The following is a 17,125-nucleotide window of genomic DNA, read 5'->3' on the forward strand; positions in this document are numbered from 1 at the left end:
AAACTGTGCATAGATGCATTTCATTGTGAAATAGAAGCATCTTTTTTTAAATATACTTCCATTTGCAAAAATGCTTCTAGTTAAAGTTATTAGTTTTTCTGTGGCATATGCATATATCCTGTGAGGGCCTCTGTGCATTATTATTCAAGTATAGAAAAAGGGGGGTTTGAACAGTATGTCTCACTCCAGATATAGCCTCCTTCACTAGTGTAGTCTTCTCACAAATGACTGCACCATACATTTTATAGAAAAGGTAGAAAGGTAACAAGGGGCGCTTCAAGTAGCAATCTGGATATTAATACCTCTAGAAAATTTATATAAACTGTAGTAAAGTGCAATATATTTATTTAATAAATGTGGATTTGATTAAAAATGAGTAGTTTAATAATTTGTGTGATGATATTAAATCCAATTCATAAAGGGATTAAGGTTAGTGGTTCACAATAGTGATGACAATGTCCCTTTAAATCTGTGCACGAAATAATAAGTAATGTGCTAGGTAATTCCTAATTAGTAGTGACTTATTAATGACAATGTCCTTTTTAAATCTGTGCGCAAAATCAAAAGTGTGCAAAATCAGAAGTGTATATTGTGCTAGGTAATACGTATGTGCGAATTTGATACAATATAACTGTGACGTGAGGGGGTAGATAGAATACTAATATTAGGAGTGAATAAAGTGCCTACAATTTAAGATAACTTACATGGTCAGAGTACACTGTTGTGGGTATAAATCCTCAATAAAAAGACCATATATAGATAAAGTTTAAATATATTTGTTTAATAAACACATAGATAAGCAGAGGTATTAATGAACTAGTAGTTCTAAAAATATGTTAAATAACACCGGTGTTAGATTATACTAAAAACAGTTAATTGTGTAGAAAATTCAAATTCATATACCCTAGCAGCAATCATTCAATGGATAAAATGCTAAACATTCATAATATAATAAAATAAAATAAAAATGACAATGTCACGTGACACGTGTTATTTTCAAACATTTGTTACAGATTGTCAACACCTCAAGGGAGACTGCTCCACTGGTTCTTATTGGTGTCCCCATTGAAACTTTTTACCTCCATCTAAGAGTGATACAAGGATATCACTATTGTTGATATATTTTTTCACTAATTGTCATTTTTATTTTATTATATTATGAATGTTTAGCATTTTATCCATTAAATGATTGCTGCCAGGGTATATGAATTTGTATTTTCTACACAATGAACTGTTTTTAACACTACTTTTTTAGTATAATCTAACACTGGTGTTATTTAACATATTTTTAGAACTACTAATTCATTAATATCTCTGCTTATCTATGTGTTTATTAAACAAATATATTTAAACTTTATCTATATATGGTCTTTTTATTGAGGATTTATACCCACAACAGTGTACTCTGACCACGTTAGTTATCTTAAATTTTAGGCACTTTATTTACTCCTAATATTAGTATTCTATCTACCCCCTCACGTCACAGTTATATTGTATCAAATTCGCACATACGTATTACCTAGCACAATATACTCTTCTGATTTTGCACACTTTTGATTTTGCGCACAGATTTAAAAAGGACATTGTCATTAATAAGTCACTACTAATTAGGAATTACCTAGAACATTGCTTATTATTTCGTGCACAGATTTAAAGGGACATTGTCATCACTAAGTTATCACTATTGTGAACCACTAACCTTAATCCCTTTATGAATTGGATTTAATATCATCACACAAATTATTAAACTACTAATTTTAATCAAATCCACATTTATTAAATAAATATATTGCACTTTACTACAGTTTATATAAATTTTCTAGAGGTATTAATATCCAGATTGCTACTTGAAGCGCCCTTTCTTACCTTTCTACCATTATTATTCAAGCACCACATCTTTGCAGTGGGTTATATAACACAAATAGAAATACAGGCCACCACCAGCTCACTGAGCAGGTATGGTATTTGAATACTGGTGCACGGCCCTTGCAGGATATGCTGCAGAACACCAGTAATAACTTTTACTAGAAGCATTTTTGCTAATCGAAGTGTATTGCAAAAATGTATTTATTTCACATTCAAATGCACCCAGGAACATTCAATTTAGACCTCTCCATCCCTTAAGGTTTTCAATATGGCTTAGACTATGAGTTACATTTCAGTTACATTTTATAAAAATAGAAAAATGTAGTAAGAAGTATATGAAGTACTTGTAGCATTGTATGTGGCTAAACACTGTATGTCCAAAAGTATGTGGACATCTGATCATCGCACCTATAGGAGCTTGTTGGATATCCCATTCCAAAACCTTGGTACTAATATGGAGTTAGCCGCCCTCTTCTTGGAAGGCTTTCAACAAGATTTTGGAGGTCTGTGGGTTTGTACCCATTCAGCCAAAAGAGCAGTTATCAGTTCAGGTCACTGATGTTGGACAATAATGTCTGGCACACAATCCGCTTTCCAATTTGTTCCAAAGGTGTTCAGTGGAGTTGACTTCAAGGTTCTGTGCAACAAACTCGTCAAGCTATGTCTTTATAGATCTCGCTTTGTGCATAGGGGCATATTCATGCTGGAGCAGGAATGGGCCTTCCCCAAACTTTTACTACTAAGTTAGAAGCTAAAATGTCTTTGCATCACATAGAATTAAGATGACCTTGCAATGGCCCAGACCATTAGCGTTATTCTGGCATCTGACACTCCCATATTCTCTTATCAGATTCCCAGATAGTGAAGCATGATTCATAACTCCAGAGAACACATTTTCACTGCTCCAGAGTTTAGTGGTGGTGTGCTTTCCACCACTCTATTCATTGAATGTTTATGTGAGGGTTGTGCACAACTGCTTGGCTATGGAAACCCATTTCATGAAGTTCTTGATGCACATTTCTTGTACTGATGTTGCTTACAGGCTGGAACTGTGCAGTGATACAACCGATGATAGGCATTTGTTACAAACTATAAGCTTCAACACTCAGTGAGTTTGTGGTCTACCACTTCATTGCTAGACTGCTGTTGCTTTTCGACACCTGTACTTCACAGTAATAGCACTTACAGTTAAAGGGATACAGTTAAAGGGATACAAAACTGTTTGTTTCAGTGTAGTAATAAAGAAACCTCTAAGCAGTGGGTTATAATTAATAGAAATAATTTCAATATGTATTATTTATCATTTGTAAAGGATATTACCTTGTATTACTTTAACTTAATTTGTGTAGTGTCTATTACTTCCTGTTACAAGTAAATACGGTCTATACAGGAAGGCATATCTAGCTTTATAAGAAAACAAAAAATATGGAACTGTGAAGGTAGGGAAGAGGGATATAAGCAATTGACAAAGGGAAAGTTCTCTGCAATGAATCCAAATAGAATAATGTATTGTAAAAAAATCAATCTTGCTTACAGCATATCCACTTAACACAACATAATATAGATATAAATGTTTAATATATAGGTAAATCAATCAATAAAGGAATATAAGGTTTATAACCTATCCACCAGTGTAAATACTAAATATTTCTTATAGATCCAATATAGACTTACCGTGGCCCATTACTGCATCATACAAACAGCCTTTAATGAAGATTAGTGCAATTCCCCAGCCTCCCAGCTACTGCTAGCTCCGGAGCTCATTTTGCAAGAAACAAGTACATTGTTTGCTGTCTTTTAGACAAAGTGTTTCTTTTTATGTTTAATTTGATTTAGCATACTTTTTTTTTTTTTTTTTTTTTTTTTTTTTTTTTAAATAAATGAGTACTGTTTTATCATGCTTTAACCGGGGCAGATCTAGTAGGGCAGAAGCTTCACAAACTGACTTGTGGGAAAGGTGGATTCCTATGACAGTCCCTTGTTTAAAGTTATGCTTTCTTCAGTACGTACCGTCAATGTTTACAGCAAGAGAAGTGCTAAACCAGGAATGAACAGCAGTTAAGTACCTTGTTCTTTGGTTAGTCACCACATGGGAGCAGACTCTTTTAGCCCAATTGTGCCTTTCACATATCAGAGTTTTCCTTAAGTATATCAGTCTGATCGTGCCTAAAAAAGACAGTCCAGCGCCAAAATACCAGAAAATCCTCCTTTAAACAAGGAACGATCTTGCCAATATTTATCTAGTTAAATGTTTTGGCTGTGGCTGAAACACCTTGTACTCCTAAATTACTAGGAGTGTCCACATACTGTTGGCCATATAGTGTGTCAATTACTTATTCGTTTGTATTTGTAAAAAAATATTTTTTAATTAAGTTTATACATTTGCTGGTCATGTTCATTTGCATTCTGAAAGTTTCTTCTCTGTGCATTTAGTATATTTTGTGGCAAGTCTGTAAATAACATTTATGTGCGTGAGTTTCTTAAATGCAACAGCTTGTACACCTACAAATAAATAAAGAACTAAAATGTTAATTATAGTGATGAATTATAAATATTTTAAATGCCCTATAGCAACACTAACACTTTTCCTGTTAGAGTATAAAAGTGTCATGTATGCGTTTCATCTGGAAAATTTATTAATGTTAATTAATATTTCTAGGTTGTAAGTTCAACAAACGGTGAGCTAAACACAGATGACCCAACGGCAGGACACTCAAATGCACCAATCACTGCCCCAGCGGAAGTTGAAGTCCTAGATGAAACAAAGTATGTGTTTTACGTGAAAAATATTGTTTTGAATAAAACTGCTTTTCTGTTATTTGTGTAGATTTAGGAGCTTTAATCCTTTGATCCCAAAGCAGCATTTTATGTTATACAAAAATGTATTTTATTCATTTCAAAAGCATAACCTGTAGATTCTTAAAAAAACGAATTATGCTAGTTACACACTTTTGAGCATGGTCTTTTATCAATCTACATTAATTATTTGTATTAGTTTCACATTCATTTTTTATCAGTTACATTTTTTTTTTTAAAAGCAAACATAAACTTCTGCTTTACTGTGTGATAATCCTCTCCAGCAATAAATGTAATCAGCTTCATTGATACAAAACGTATCTTGTACGCAATATTTTGTTTTGAAATTGCAGTATATTTTGCATTTGTATTAATTATAAATTGAAAAAATGAACACTTGAATATGTTGAGGTGCAATGTGTCTCTGTCTGATTTTTCTCCTTTTTCCCTTGTGTTCTCCTTGTGCATAGCTGCCAGAAAGTGTTGAACATGTGGTGAGTTGTTTTAATATGGTGGCAGGCAGAACTAGATCCGTTCTGCAAAGCTTCATTATGTATTTAATGCTGTCAATGGAGAAAACCAAAACTACTTCATTTTTTTTATTCATTCAGATAATTAAAAGCAGTTAATGAAGCAAAATTGGATTATTGGAAAAATTAAATAACAAGAATAGAATTAGTTTTTCAGGACCAGTTTTGCCTGCTGCAGTTTGTGTTTGTGTCTGTGAAGTAGTTTTGTGCACTTATAATAGTTATCTGTGCTACACTAGAATTGTCTTAATGTGGCTTCCAGCTTTTTTCATTTGAACTGCCTCTCAGGTTAACAGAGCATTACATGCAACCCCATGTAAAAAAAAAAAAGAAACAAACGTAAACATTTTATAATTATATTTTATAATTATATCAAATAGATTTTAAAAATACACATACATGAAAATATAAAGAGAATTTAACTAATTTGCTGTTTTCTAACAATATTTTGCCAATTCTTTGTTAGAATTGCTTATTTTGTGTTTCAAACATGCTGATCTTTTTCTTATGATTGTTCAATTATGGCTGCTTAGTAGATAGAATTGCACAAAACAAACCTGTTAACTTTAATTTGTAGAGGGTGGTTTAAACAAAGGGTTTTTGATATACACAAAAAGAACCTCAGTAGTGGAATACTTACCAACTTCCACTAGCAAGCGAAAATATGAGTCACAATTCTGATGGCCCTTGGAAATTGACCTGTATGTCAAATTGCTTTTAGTGATATTGTGTGGTGTACTTGGAACAACTTTTTGTTGCTAAATGACAAGATATGGTTGTCAGTCTTTGGCCCTTTCCTGCAGTTTTAGTCTTTATTATTAAATGCAATACAGTTGCTCAGTTTTGAGATAGTTGATGATGAGGGCTTATAAACTTTTACCTTGCTTATCTCCAGTGAAGAGATAAATCAGTTTAATTATTTTCTTCCTTATGCATAGTAATTCACGTATAACTATTTTGATAGAATAGTATTTCCAAAAAGTACTGCATCGCTACAATGTGAAATGCATAAAATTGCATGATGTCTGAATTTAAAATGGAGATATAACTGATATGGAGACATTTTATATTATAATGCACCTTTTGCAAAGCGTAATCTCAAGTTCGATACAGAAGAAATCCGAAACGTGTTGCTCTTTTGGTCCCACAAGGCTTTATTGCCAATTTAAGCATCTTGAACAATACGGAGCTGGGCGCCTCAGATCAAAAAGACAGTTGTGAGATCTGCAAAGATTCTCTCTGACCATGACATTGCTTACTAAATAGTAAGTACGGATATGTTTGCAAAATACCAGCTTTAACTGCACATATAGCAGAGTGTCTATTCCAAACAAAACTTTGCACTTCGGCTACAGCAAGCTGTGGACCTGTGGACCTGTGGATATTTAAATTTACTTTTTATTTCCTTCTTAATACAGGGAGAGTCCACAGCTGCATTAAGTATATCAGGAGGAGGCAAAGATGCCCCAGCCAATGGCTTAAATACCTTCCCCACTTCCCTCATCCCCCAGTCATTCTTTGCCTTTCGTCACAGGAGGTTGGCAGAGAAGTGTCAGAAGATTTCGGAGTAGTCTCTTATGGAGGGTAGTACTCTTCGAGATGGGACTGGAGTTTTAAGTAGTCTTGTCAGCTTCTCAGTGAGAGCATTGATGAAAGATAGTCTGGAGATGCAGGGAGAGTCTTTCTGCGAAACCATCCAGACTCATATTAACAGCTCCTTAAGCAATCCGCGTTGACGAGTTTCACTGCCTGCTTTCTTCACTCAAGTCCATGTCAGAAGCGCTACTACAATCTGTCAAACTTGAAGGACCGTGTTACTGTTTCACGGCATAGATTCCGGTAAGATCGTTTCATTTTTTACATATATTGCAAACGCTGGAAGACAGGGTCACAGTGTGGCTTCTTTTATCTATATGGAATCAAGGGTTAATATCTCCTGAGGGGGATTATGAACAGTTGGGTTTAATCATATATGCTTTATTTGATTTTATGCTGCTTTTTGTGTAAGATGTTTATGGGTTCATAGGCTGAGATGGAACAAACAGGTTTCACTTTCACTTTGAAGGTTGTGCAGCTTAAAAGCTTGGCACTCTTTTTCTCATTGGGACGGCTCTGCATTGCACACCATGTGACCGGAATGGTCGAGGCTTCCATTTCCTTTCTCTTGGCCGAGTTACTACCTGAGAGGATTTTTATCTCTGTTCTGTCTGGGCCATAGGAGGTGGTGGGTGCCCCAGCCATTGAGGGTATAAAGGTGTCGCTTTTTTTATTTACAAGAAAGTTGTTGTTTTTTTATTTTTCTGTAGTCCTCCGCATATTGTACTTTAGCTACGGAGGATTCTGATTTATTAGAGGGTTCTCCCTCTATTTCAAAGAATAATGCCTTTTTATATTGTGAGGGAGCTCTGGAGTTTCCGCCCTCTCAATTATGTTCCATATGCCTTTTGATAAGGGGATTATATCAAATAAGGTTGAGATGTTTGATACCACTGAGCCGCTCACCTGAGGAGGAGTCCTCGTCCAGTGAGGTGCACACCCTACATACATCTGGTATACACCTGCAGCTTCCCATTGCACTACTAATCCTCCATCTGGAGGGGGCTTTTTTCACCAGACGTTACTGCGCAGTTTCATAAAGCGGTGCCTGCGGCCATTAGTGCTTTCCCTCGTACTGCTAAGCGCAAGCGAAAGGTTAAATATTGCACTCCTGCCCAGGTGGCATCATGTAATTTATTGGATATATCCAATCAGTTATACGAGGATGAAGTTCTCTCTGAAACTTCAGAGTTTGAACTTTCAGGGTTGGAGTATGCTGCCTATAATCCTCCGCTTGGGGAGGATCCAGTTTCTTTCATGTAATTAGCAAGAGTCCATGAGCTAGTGACGTATGGGATATACATTCCTACCAGGAGGGGCAAAGTTTCCCAAACCTCAAAATGCCTATAAATACACCCCTCACCACACCCACAAATCAGTTTTACAAACTTTGCCTCCCTTGGAGGTGGTGAAGTAAGTTTGTGCTAGATTCTAAGTTGATATGCGCTTCGCAGCAGGCTGGAGCCTGGTTTTCCTCTCAGTGTGCAGTGAATGTCAGAGGGATGTGAAGAGAGTATTGCCTATTTGAATTCAATGATCTCCTTCTACGGGGTCTATTTCATAGGTTCTCTGTTATCGGTCGTAGAGATTCATCTCTTACCTCCCTTTTCAGATCGAAGATATACTCTTATATATACCATTACCTCTACTGATTCTCGTTTCAGTACTGGTTTGGCTTTCTACTACATGTAGATGAGTGTCCTGGGGTAAGTAAGTCTTATTTTTGTGACACTCTAAGCTATGGTTGGGCACTTTTATATAAAGTTCTAAATATATGTGTTTAAACATGTTCAACATTTCCTTATTTCAGTCAGTTTCATTATTTGGGATAAATGCATTTGAATAATCAATTTTTTCTTACCTTAAAATTTGACTTTTTCTCCTGTGGGCTGTAAATGCTTCATTTTATTGCGTCATTCTTGGCACGGACTTTTTTTGCGCAGAAATTTTCTTTGTCATTTCCGGCGTCATACTTGTCGCCGGAAGTTGCGTCATTTTTTTGACGTTTTTGCGCCAAAAATGTCGGCGTTACCGGATGTGGCGTCATTTTTGGCGCTTAAAGCATTTAGGCACCAAATAATGTGGGCGTCTTTTTTGGCGCTAAAAAATATGGGCGTCATTATTGTCTCCTCATTATTTAAGTCTCATTGTTTATTTGCTTCTGGTTGCTAGAAGCTTGTTCATTGGCATTTTTTCCCATTCCTGAAACTGTCTTTTAAGGAATTTGATCAATTTTGCTTTATATGTTGTTTTTTCTATTACATATTGCAAGATGTCTCAGATTGACCCTGAATCAGAAGATACTTCTGGAAAATTGCTGCCTGATGCTGGATCTAGCAAAGTTAAGTGTATTTGTTGTAAACTTGTGGTATCTGTTCCTTCGGCTGTTGTTTGTAATGAATGTCATGACAAACTTGTTAATGCAGATAATATTTCCTTTAGTAATGTTCCATTACCTGTTGCTGTTCCATCAACATCTTATATTCAGGGTGTTCCTGTTAACATAAGAGATTTTGTTTCTAAATCTATTAAGAAGGCTATGTCTGTTATTCCTCCTTCTAGTAAACGTAAAAGGTCTTTTAAAACTTCTCATTTTTCAGATGAATTTTTAAATGAACATCATCATTCTGATTCTGATAATGATTCCTCTGGTTCAGAGGATTCTGTTTCTGAGGTTGATACTGATAAATCTTCATATTTATTTAAAATGGAATTTATTCGTTCTTTGCTTAAAGAAGTCTTAATTGCATTAGAAATAGAGGAATCTGGTCCTCTTGATACTAAATCTAAACGTTTGAATACGGTTTTTAAACCTCCTGTAGTTATTCCAGAGGTTTTTTCCATCCCTGATGCTATTTCTGAAGTAATTTCTAGGGAATGGAATAATTTGGGCAATTCATTTACTCCTTCTAAACGGTTTAAGCAATTATATCCTGTGCCATCTGACAGATTAGAGTTTTGGGACAAAATCCCTAAGGTTGATAGGGCTATCTCTACTCTTGCTAAACGTACTACTATTCCTACGGCAGATAGTACTTCCTTTAAGGATCCTTTAGATAGGAAAATTTAATCCTTTCTAAGAAAAGCTTACTTATGTTCAGGTAATCTTCTTAGGCCTGCTATATCTTTGGCGGATGTTGCTGCAGCTTCAACTTTCTGGTTGGAGGCTTTAGCACAACAAGTAACAGATCATAATACTCATAGCATTGTTAATCTTCTTCAACATGCTAATAACTTTATTTGTGATGCCATCTTTGATATCATTAGGGTTGATGTCAGGTATATGTCTTTAGCTATTTTAGCTAGAAGAGCTTTATGGCTTAAAACTTGGAATGCTGATATGTCTTCTAAGTCAACTTTGCTTTCCCTTTCTTTCCAGGGTAATAAATTGTTTGGTTCACAGTTGGATTCTATTATTTCAACTGTTACTGGGGGGAAAGGAACTTTTTTACCACAGGATAAAAAATCTAAAGGTAAATTTTGGTCTGCTAATCATTTTCGTTCCTTTCGTCACAATAAGGAACAAAAGCCTGATCCTTCCCCTACAGGAGCAGTATCAGTTTGGAAACCATCTCCAGTCTGGAATAAATCCAAGCCTTTTAGAAAGTCAAAGCCAGCTCCCAAGTCCACATGAAGGTGCGGCCCTCATTCCAGCCCAGCTGGTAGGGGGCAGATTACGATTTTTCAAAGAAATTTGGATCAATTCGATTCACAATCTTTGGATCCAGAACATTGTTTCACAAGGGTACAGAATAGGCTTCAAGATAAGGCCTCCTGCAAAAAGATTTTTTCTTTCCCGTGTCCCAATAAATCCAGTGAAGGCTCAAGCATTTCTGAAATGTGTTTCAGATCTAGAGTTGGCTGGAGTAATTATGCCAGTTCCAGTTCTGGAACAGGGGCTGGGGTTTTACTCAAATCTCTTCATTGTACCAAAGAAGGAGAATTCCTTCAGGCCAGTTCTGGATTTAAAAATATTGAATCGTTATGTAAGGATACCAACATTCAAAATGGTAACTATAAGGACTATTCTGCCTTTTGTTCAGCAAGAGCATTATATGTCCACAATAGATTTACAAGATGCATATCTGCATATTCCGATTCATCCAGATCACTATCAGTTTCTGAGATTCTCTTTCCTAGACAAGCATTACCAGTTTGTGGCTCTGCCGTTTGGCCTAGCAACAGCTCCAAGGATTTTTACAAAGGTTCTCGGTGCCCTTCTATCTGTAATCAGAGAACAGGGTATTGTGGTATTTCCTTATTTTGACGATATCTTGGTACTTGCTCAGTCTTCACATTTAGCAGAATCTCATACGAATCGACTTGTATCGTTTCTTCAAGAACATGGTTGGAGGATCAATTTACCAAAGAGTTTGTTGATTCCTCAGACAAGGGTAACCTTTTTAGGTTTCCAGATAGATTCAGTGTCCATGACTCTGTCTCTGAAAAACAAGAGATGTCTGAAATTGGTTTCAGCTTGTCGAAACCTTCAGTCTCAATCATTCCCTTCGGTAGCCTTATGCATGGAAATTCTAGGTCTTATGACTGCTGCATCGGACGCGATCCCCTTTGCTCGTTTTCACATGCGGCCTCTTCAGCTCTGTATGCTGAACCAGTGGTGCAGGGATTATACAAAGATATCTCAATTAATATCTTTAAAACCGATTGTACGACACTCTCTGACGTGGTGGACAGACCACCATCGTTTAGTTCAGGGGGCTTCTTTTGTTCTTCCGACCTGGACTGTGATCTCAACAGATGCAAGTCTGACAGGTTGGGGAGCTGTTTGGGGGTCTCTGACAGCACAAGGGGTTTGGGAATCTCAGGAGGCGAGATTACCAATCAACATTTTGGAACTCTGTGCAATTTTCAGAGCTCTTCAGTCGTGGCCTCTTCTAAAGAGAGAGTCGTTCATTTGTTTTCAGACAGACAATGTCACAACTGTGGCATATGTCAATCATTAAGGAGGGACTCACAGTCCTCTGGCTATGAAAGAAGTATCTCGAATACTGGTATGGGCAGAATCCAGCTCCTGTCTTAATTTCTGCGGTTTATATCCCAGGTATAGACAATTGGGAAGCGGATTATCTCAGTCGCCAAACGTTACATCCGGGCGAATGGTCTCTTCACCCAGAGGTATTTCTTCAGATTGTTCAAATGTGTGGGGACTTCCAGAAATAGATCTGATGGCTTCTCATCTAAACAAGAAGCTTCCCAGGTATCTGTCCAGATCCAGGGATCCTCAGGCGGAAGCAGTGGATGCATTGTCACTTCCTTGGAAGTATCATCCTGCCTATATCTTTCCGCCTCTAGTTCTTCTTCCAAGAGTGATTTCCAAGATTCTAAAGGAGCGTTCGTTTGTTCTGCTGGTGGCTCCAGCATGGCCTCACAGGTTTTGGTATGCGGATCTTGTCCGGATGGCTGCTTGCCAACCGTGGACTCTTCCGTTAAGACCAGACCTTCTATCGCAAGGTCCTTTTTTCCATCAGGATCTCAAATCCTTAAATTTGAAGGTATGGAGATTGAACGCTTGATTCTCAGTCATAGAGGTTTCTCTGACTCCGTAATTAATACTATGTTACAGGCACGTAAATCTGTATCTAGAAAGATATATTATCGAGTCTGGAAGACTTACATTTCTTGGTGTTCTTCTCATCATTTTTCTTGGCATTCTTTTAGAATTCCTAGAATTTTACAGTTTCTTCAGGATGGTTTGGATAAAGGTTTGTCTGCAAGTTCCTTGAAGGGACAAATCTCTGCTCTTTCTGTTCTCTTTCACAGAAAGATTGCTAGTCTTCCTGATATTCATTGTTTTGTACAGGCTTTGGTTCGTATAAAACCTGTAATTAAGTCAATTTCTCCTCCTTGGAGTTTGAATTTGGTTCTGGGGGCTCTTCAAGCTCCTCCGTTTGAACCTATGCATTCGCTGGATATTAAATTACTTTCTTGGAAAGTTTTGTTTCTTTTGGCCATCTCTTCTGCTAGAAGAGTTTCTGAATTATCTGCTCTTTCTTGTGAGTCTCCTTTTCTGATTTTTCATCAGGATAAGGCGGTGTTGCGAACTTCATTTAAATTTTTTCCTAAGGTTGTGAATTCTAACAACATTAGTAGAGAAATTGTGGTTCCTTCATTGTGTCCTAATCCTAAGAATTCTAAGGAAAGATGGTTGCATTCTTTGGATGTAGTTAGAGCTTTGAAATATTATGTTGAAGCTACTAAAGATTTCAGAAAGACTTCTAGTCTATTTGTTATTTTTTTCTGGTTCTAGGAAAGGTCAGAAGGCTTCTGCCATTTCCTTGGCATCTTGGTTAAAGTCTTTGATTCACCATGCTTATGTTGAGTCGGGTAGATCTCCGCCTCAAAGGATTACAGCTCATTCGACTAGGTCAGTCTCTACTTCCTGGGCATTTAAGAATGAGGCTTCGGTTGATCAGATTTGCAAAGCAGCAACTTGGTCTTCTTTGCATACTTTTACTAAATTCTACCATTTTGATGTGTTTTCTTCTTCTGAAGCAGTTTTTGGTAGAAAAGTACTTCAGGCAGCTGTTTCAGTTTGATTCTTCTGCTTATATTTTCAGTTTTTTTCTTTATAAGATTTAAACTTTGTTTTGGGTGTGGATTAATTTTTCAGCGGAATTGGCTGTCTTTATTTTATCCCTCCCTCTCTAGTGACTCTTGCGTGGAAGATCCACATCTTGGGTATTCATTATCCCATACGTCACTAGCTCATGGACTCTTGCTAATTACACGAAAGAAAACATAATTTATGTAAGAACTTAACTGATAAATTCATTTCTTTCATATTGGCAAGAGTCCATGAGGCCCACCCTTTTTGTGGTGGTTATGATTTTTTTGTATAAAGCACAATTATTCCAATTCCTTATTTTTTATGCTTTCGCACTTTTTTCTTATCACCCCACTTCTTGGCTATTCGTTAAACTGATTTGTGGGTGTGGTGAGGGGTGTATTATAGGCATTTTGAGGTTTGGGAAACTTTGCCCCTCCTGGTAGGAATGTATATCCCATACGTCACTAGCTCATGGACTCTTGCTAATATGAAAGAAATTAATTTATCAGGTAAATAAATTATGTTTTTTAGATTTAAGACAGAACGTTTACGCTTTCTACTAAAGAAGGTTTTGACTACTTTATAGGCTCCAAATGCTGAGCTGCCAGTTGAACCTCTGGGTCCTAAATTTGATGGCAATCATTATTAAGGACGAGTGGAACAGGATTAGATTCCTCTTCCCGTCGTCTGCTTTTTAAGGATCCCGGTTCTCTCTATGGGGGTGGGTTCTCTTTTTCACATTCCTACTTGGTTGGTGCTAATTTATGCTTGCCACAGATAATGCTAGCCCGTGTGTGGATAGTTTATCGTTCATAGAGCCGCCGGATATAAGTATGGAAACTAAAAGGATTTTCAACTTATAGGATATATGCTTTTACGAGCGGCGCTCGTCGCCGCAGTTGCTGGAGCGGCTACCTTTTGGGGCATCTCCTTCGTGAAAATGTTCGAGGTAGAGGGTCTCCTCGACATTTTTCAGGAAATAATTACGGCCTTCTGGTTTACTAATTCTTTTATCTAAGACTTCAGTTTTTCTGTTCAGGCCCGTGAGGCGCTCTGACAGATATAACTTCTAAGTCTAGTCTCTTTCCCTCTCCTTTAAGGGAAAGAGTTTGTTTGGCTATCTCCACGGTTTCAGGGGCCAAGGGTGCCTTCATATCGTAAGATAAGGAGAACAATTTTAAGGGACAAAGTTCGTATTTTGTTCCTTTAGTTCTGATAAAAGCCCAGCGTCAGAGGCCTCCGCTAAACCAGAGCAAGCTGGCTTAGTCCTGGAAAAGATCCAAGTAGAGCATGAAGCCCGTCGAGTCTAAGTCCGTATGAAGGGGCGGCCCACCGTCCTATTCGTATCGTGTGGGGGCAGTCTGTCGCTCTTTCAGAGGCTTAGTTCAGGGATGTGCAGGATCATGGGGTCCTGGAGGTCATAGCTCAGGGTTACAAGATTTCAAATCTCATTCACTCAGGGGCAGATTCATCCTCCCAACCTGTCCTTAAGACTAGAAAAGACCTGTCCTCCTTTGTAGTCATTGTCCCAGTGCCTATCATAGAGAGAGGTTTAGGATACTATTCAAACATTTTCGTGGTCCGGAGTAAGGAGGGATCTTTCCGTCCAGTTCTTAACCTAAAGTGCTTAAACAAATTTCTAAATGTCCCCTCGTCAAGATGGATACAATAAGGTCCATCCTTCCCTTAATTCGGGAAGGGCAGTTTTTGACCACTATAGATCTGAAGGAGGCATTCCTTCACCTTCCAATCCTCATTGCACTTCTGTTTGGTCCAACTACTGTTCCAAGAATTTTACAAAGGTTCTAGGGGCTCTTCTAGCAGTCGCCAGAACCTGGGGTGTAGCAGTAGCTCCCTTCTGGGACGACATTTTGGTACAAGCACCATAGTTTCGTCTGGCGGAAGACCATTCGGAATCTCTTCTCTGGGGAAGATAAATAGAGAAAGGAGTTCTCTTATTCCAAGCACCAGGGTGGAATTCCTGGGCACAATATTAGATTCCATAGACATGAGAATATTTCTAACAGACCAGAGAAGTTGCAAACTAGCTTCAACATGTCTTGCCCTTTAGACCTCCTTAAGGCCACCTGTGGCTCAGTGTATGGAGGTGATTGGTCTCTTGGTGTCCAGCATGGACATCATTCTCTCTGCCAGGTTCCACCTTAGACCGTTGCGACTGTGCATGCTGAGGCAGTGGAACGGCGATCATTTGGATCTGTCTCAACAGATTCTCTGGACAACTGGTAGAGAGAATCGCTCTCTTGGTGGCTCTGTCTGGATCACCTGTCCCGAGGAACATCCTTTTTAAGACCATCCTGGGTGACTGTGACTATGGACACAAGTCTGTTATCATGGGGAGCTGTTTAGAGTGCCAAGAAGGCACAGGGCCTGGGGGTGCAGGAGGAGTGCTCCCTCCCGTTCAACATTCTAGACCTCTGAAGGTTTGGCCTCCCAATGTATCTGATCCAATCAGACCATAAATCCCCGGTGGCTTACATCAATCATCGGGGGGGGGGGGGGAGAAGCTTCCTGGCATTGAGGGAAGTATCTCGGATTCTGGGGTGGGCAGAGACCCACAACTATTCGCTGTCAGCGATCCACTGACTGAGTTAAGATTGAATGCTTAGTCTTAGCCAAGAGGGTTTTCTGCGAGTGTTATCGATACTCTCATTTAAGCTCGTAAGCCGGTTACTCGTCACATTTTTCATAAGGTGTAGAGGACCTACTTATTCTGGTGTGAAGAGCGTGGTTTGTCCTGGCACAAAGTAATCGTTGCCAGGATTCCTTCTTTTCTCCAGGTTGGACTGGAGAAGGGCCTCTCAGCTAGTTCCTTGAAGGGACAGATTTCGGCCCCATCTGTTTTACTGCACAAGAGGCTCGCTAAGCTTCTGGATGTACAGTCTTTTGTAAAGGTTCTGACTAGGATCAGGCCGGTGTTTAGGTCTAATGCTCCTCCTTTGAGTTTAAATCTTGTTCTTAAAGGTTTTGCAACGGGCTCCATTTGAGCCTATGCACGGGGTTGACATTAAGTTTTTGGTCTTAGAAGGTTCTTTTTCTACTAGCTATTGCTACTGCGCGCAGTCTCTGAGATTGCTGCCTTGCAATGTGACCCTGCTTATCTGGTATTCCATGCTGATAAGGCTGTTCTATGAACTAAGTTAGGATTTCTTCCTAACGTTGTGTCAAATCGCAACATCAATCAAGAAATTGTGGTTTTTCCTTATGTCTTAATCCTTCTTCATAGAAGGAACGTTTACTGCATAATCTGGATGTGGTTTGTGTCTTGAAGTTCTATCTTCAGGCTACGAAGGAATTTAGACAAACTTCTTCTCTGTTTGTTACCTATTCTGGGAAGCGTAGGGGTCAGAGGGCCTCTTCGACTTCCTTATCTTTTTGGTTGAGGAGTATCATCCACTTAGCATGTGAGTCAGTGGGTCTTAAGCCTCCTCAGAGGATTACTGCTCATTCTGTGAGAGTAGTGGTTTCCTCTTGGGCCTTCAAAAATGAGGCCTCTATGGATCAGGTTTGTAAGACGTGCTACCTGTTCCTCCTTACATACTTTTTCTAAATTTTACAAGTTTGATGTTTTTTCATCTGCTGAAGCAGATGCAGGCTGTGGTGCCCTCAAATTAGGGGCCGCCCGTTAGCATTTAGTGTCCTCTGTAGCTTGGGTATTGTTTCCCACAAGTAATGAATTCAGCTGTGGATTCTCCCTGTATTAAGAAGGAAAACATAAATTATGTTAATTTATTTTCCTTCGATACAGGGA

At 38.3% G+C, this 17,125-nt stretch overlaps 1 protein-coding gene across 3 annotated transcripts in view; it reads left to right on the forward strand.

Moving 5' to 3' along the window:
- Positions 1-17,125, forward strand: part of CSNK1G3 (casein kinase 1 gamma 3) — a 659,666-nt gene that overhangs the window by 583,440 nt on the left and 59,101 nt on the right. For 2 of the 3 annotated variants that reach the window (XM_053701616.1, XM_053701614.1), the window contains 2 exons: positions 4,526-4,632; positions 5,133-5,156. In XM_053701616.1, coding sequence (XP_053557591.1) covers positions 4,526-4,632; positions 5,133-5,156 — 131 coding nt within the window. The remainder of the gene's footprint in view (positions 1-4,525; positions 4,633-5,132; positions 5,157-17,125) is intronic. The other variant, XM_053701615.1, reaches the window with a different exon arrangement.

This window comes from Bombina bombina, chromosome 2, assembly GCF_027579735.1.
Source record: "Bombina bombina isolate aBomBom1 chromosome 2, aBomBom1.pri, whole genome shotgun sequence".
Lineage (NCBI taxonomy): Eukaryota > Metazoa > Chordata > Amphibia > Anura > Bombinatoridae > Bombina > Bombina bombina.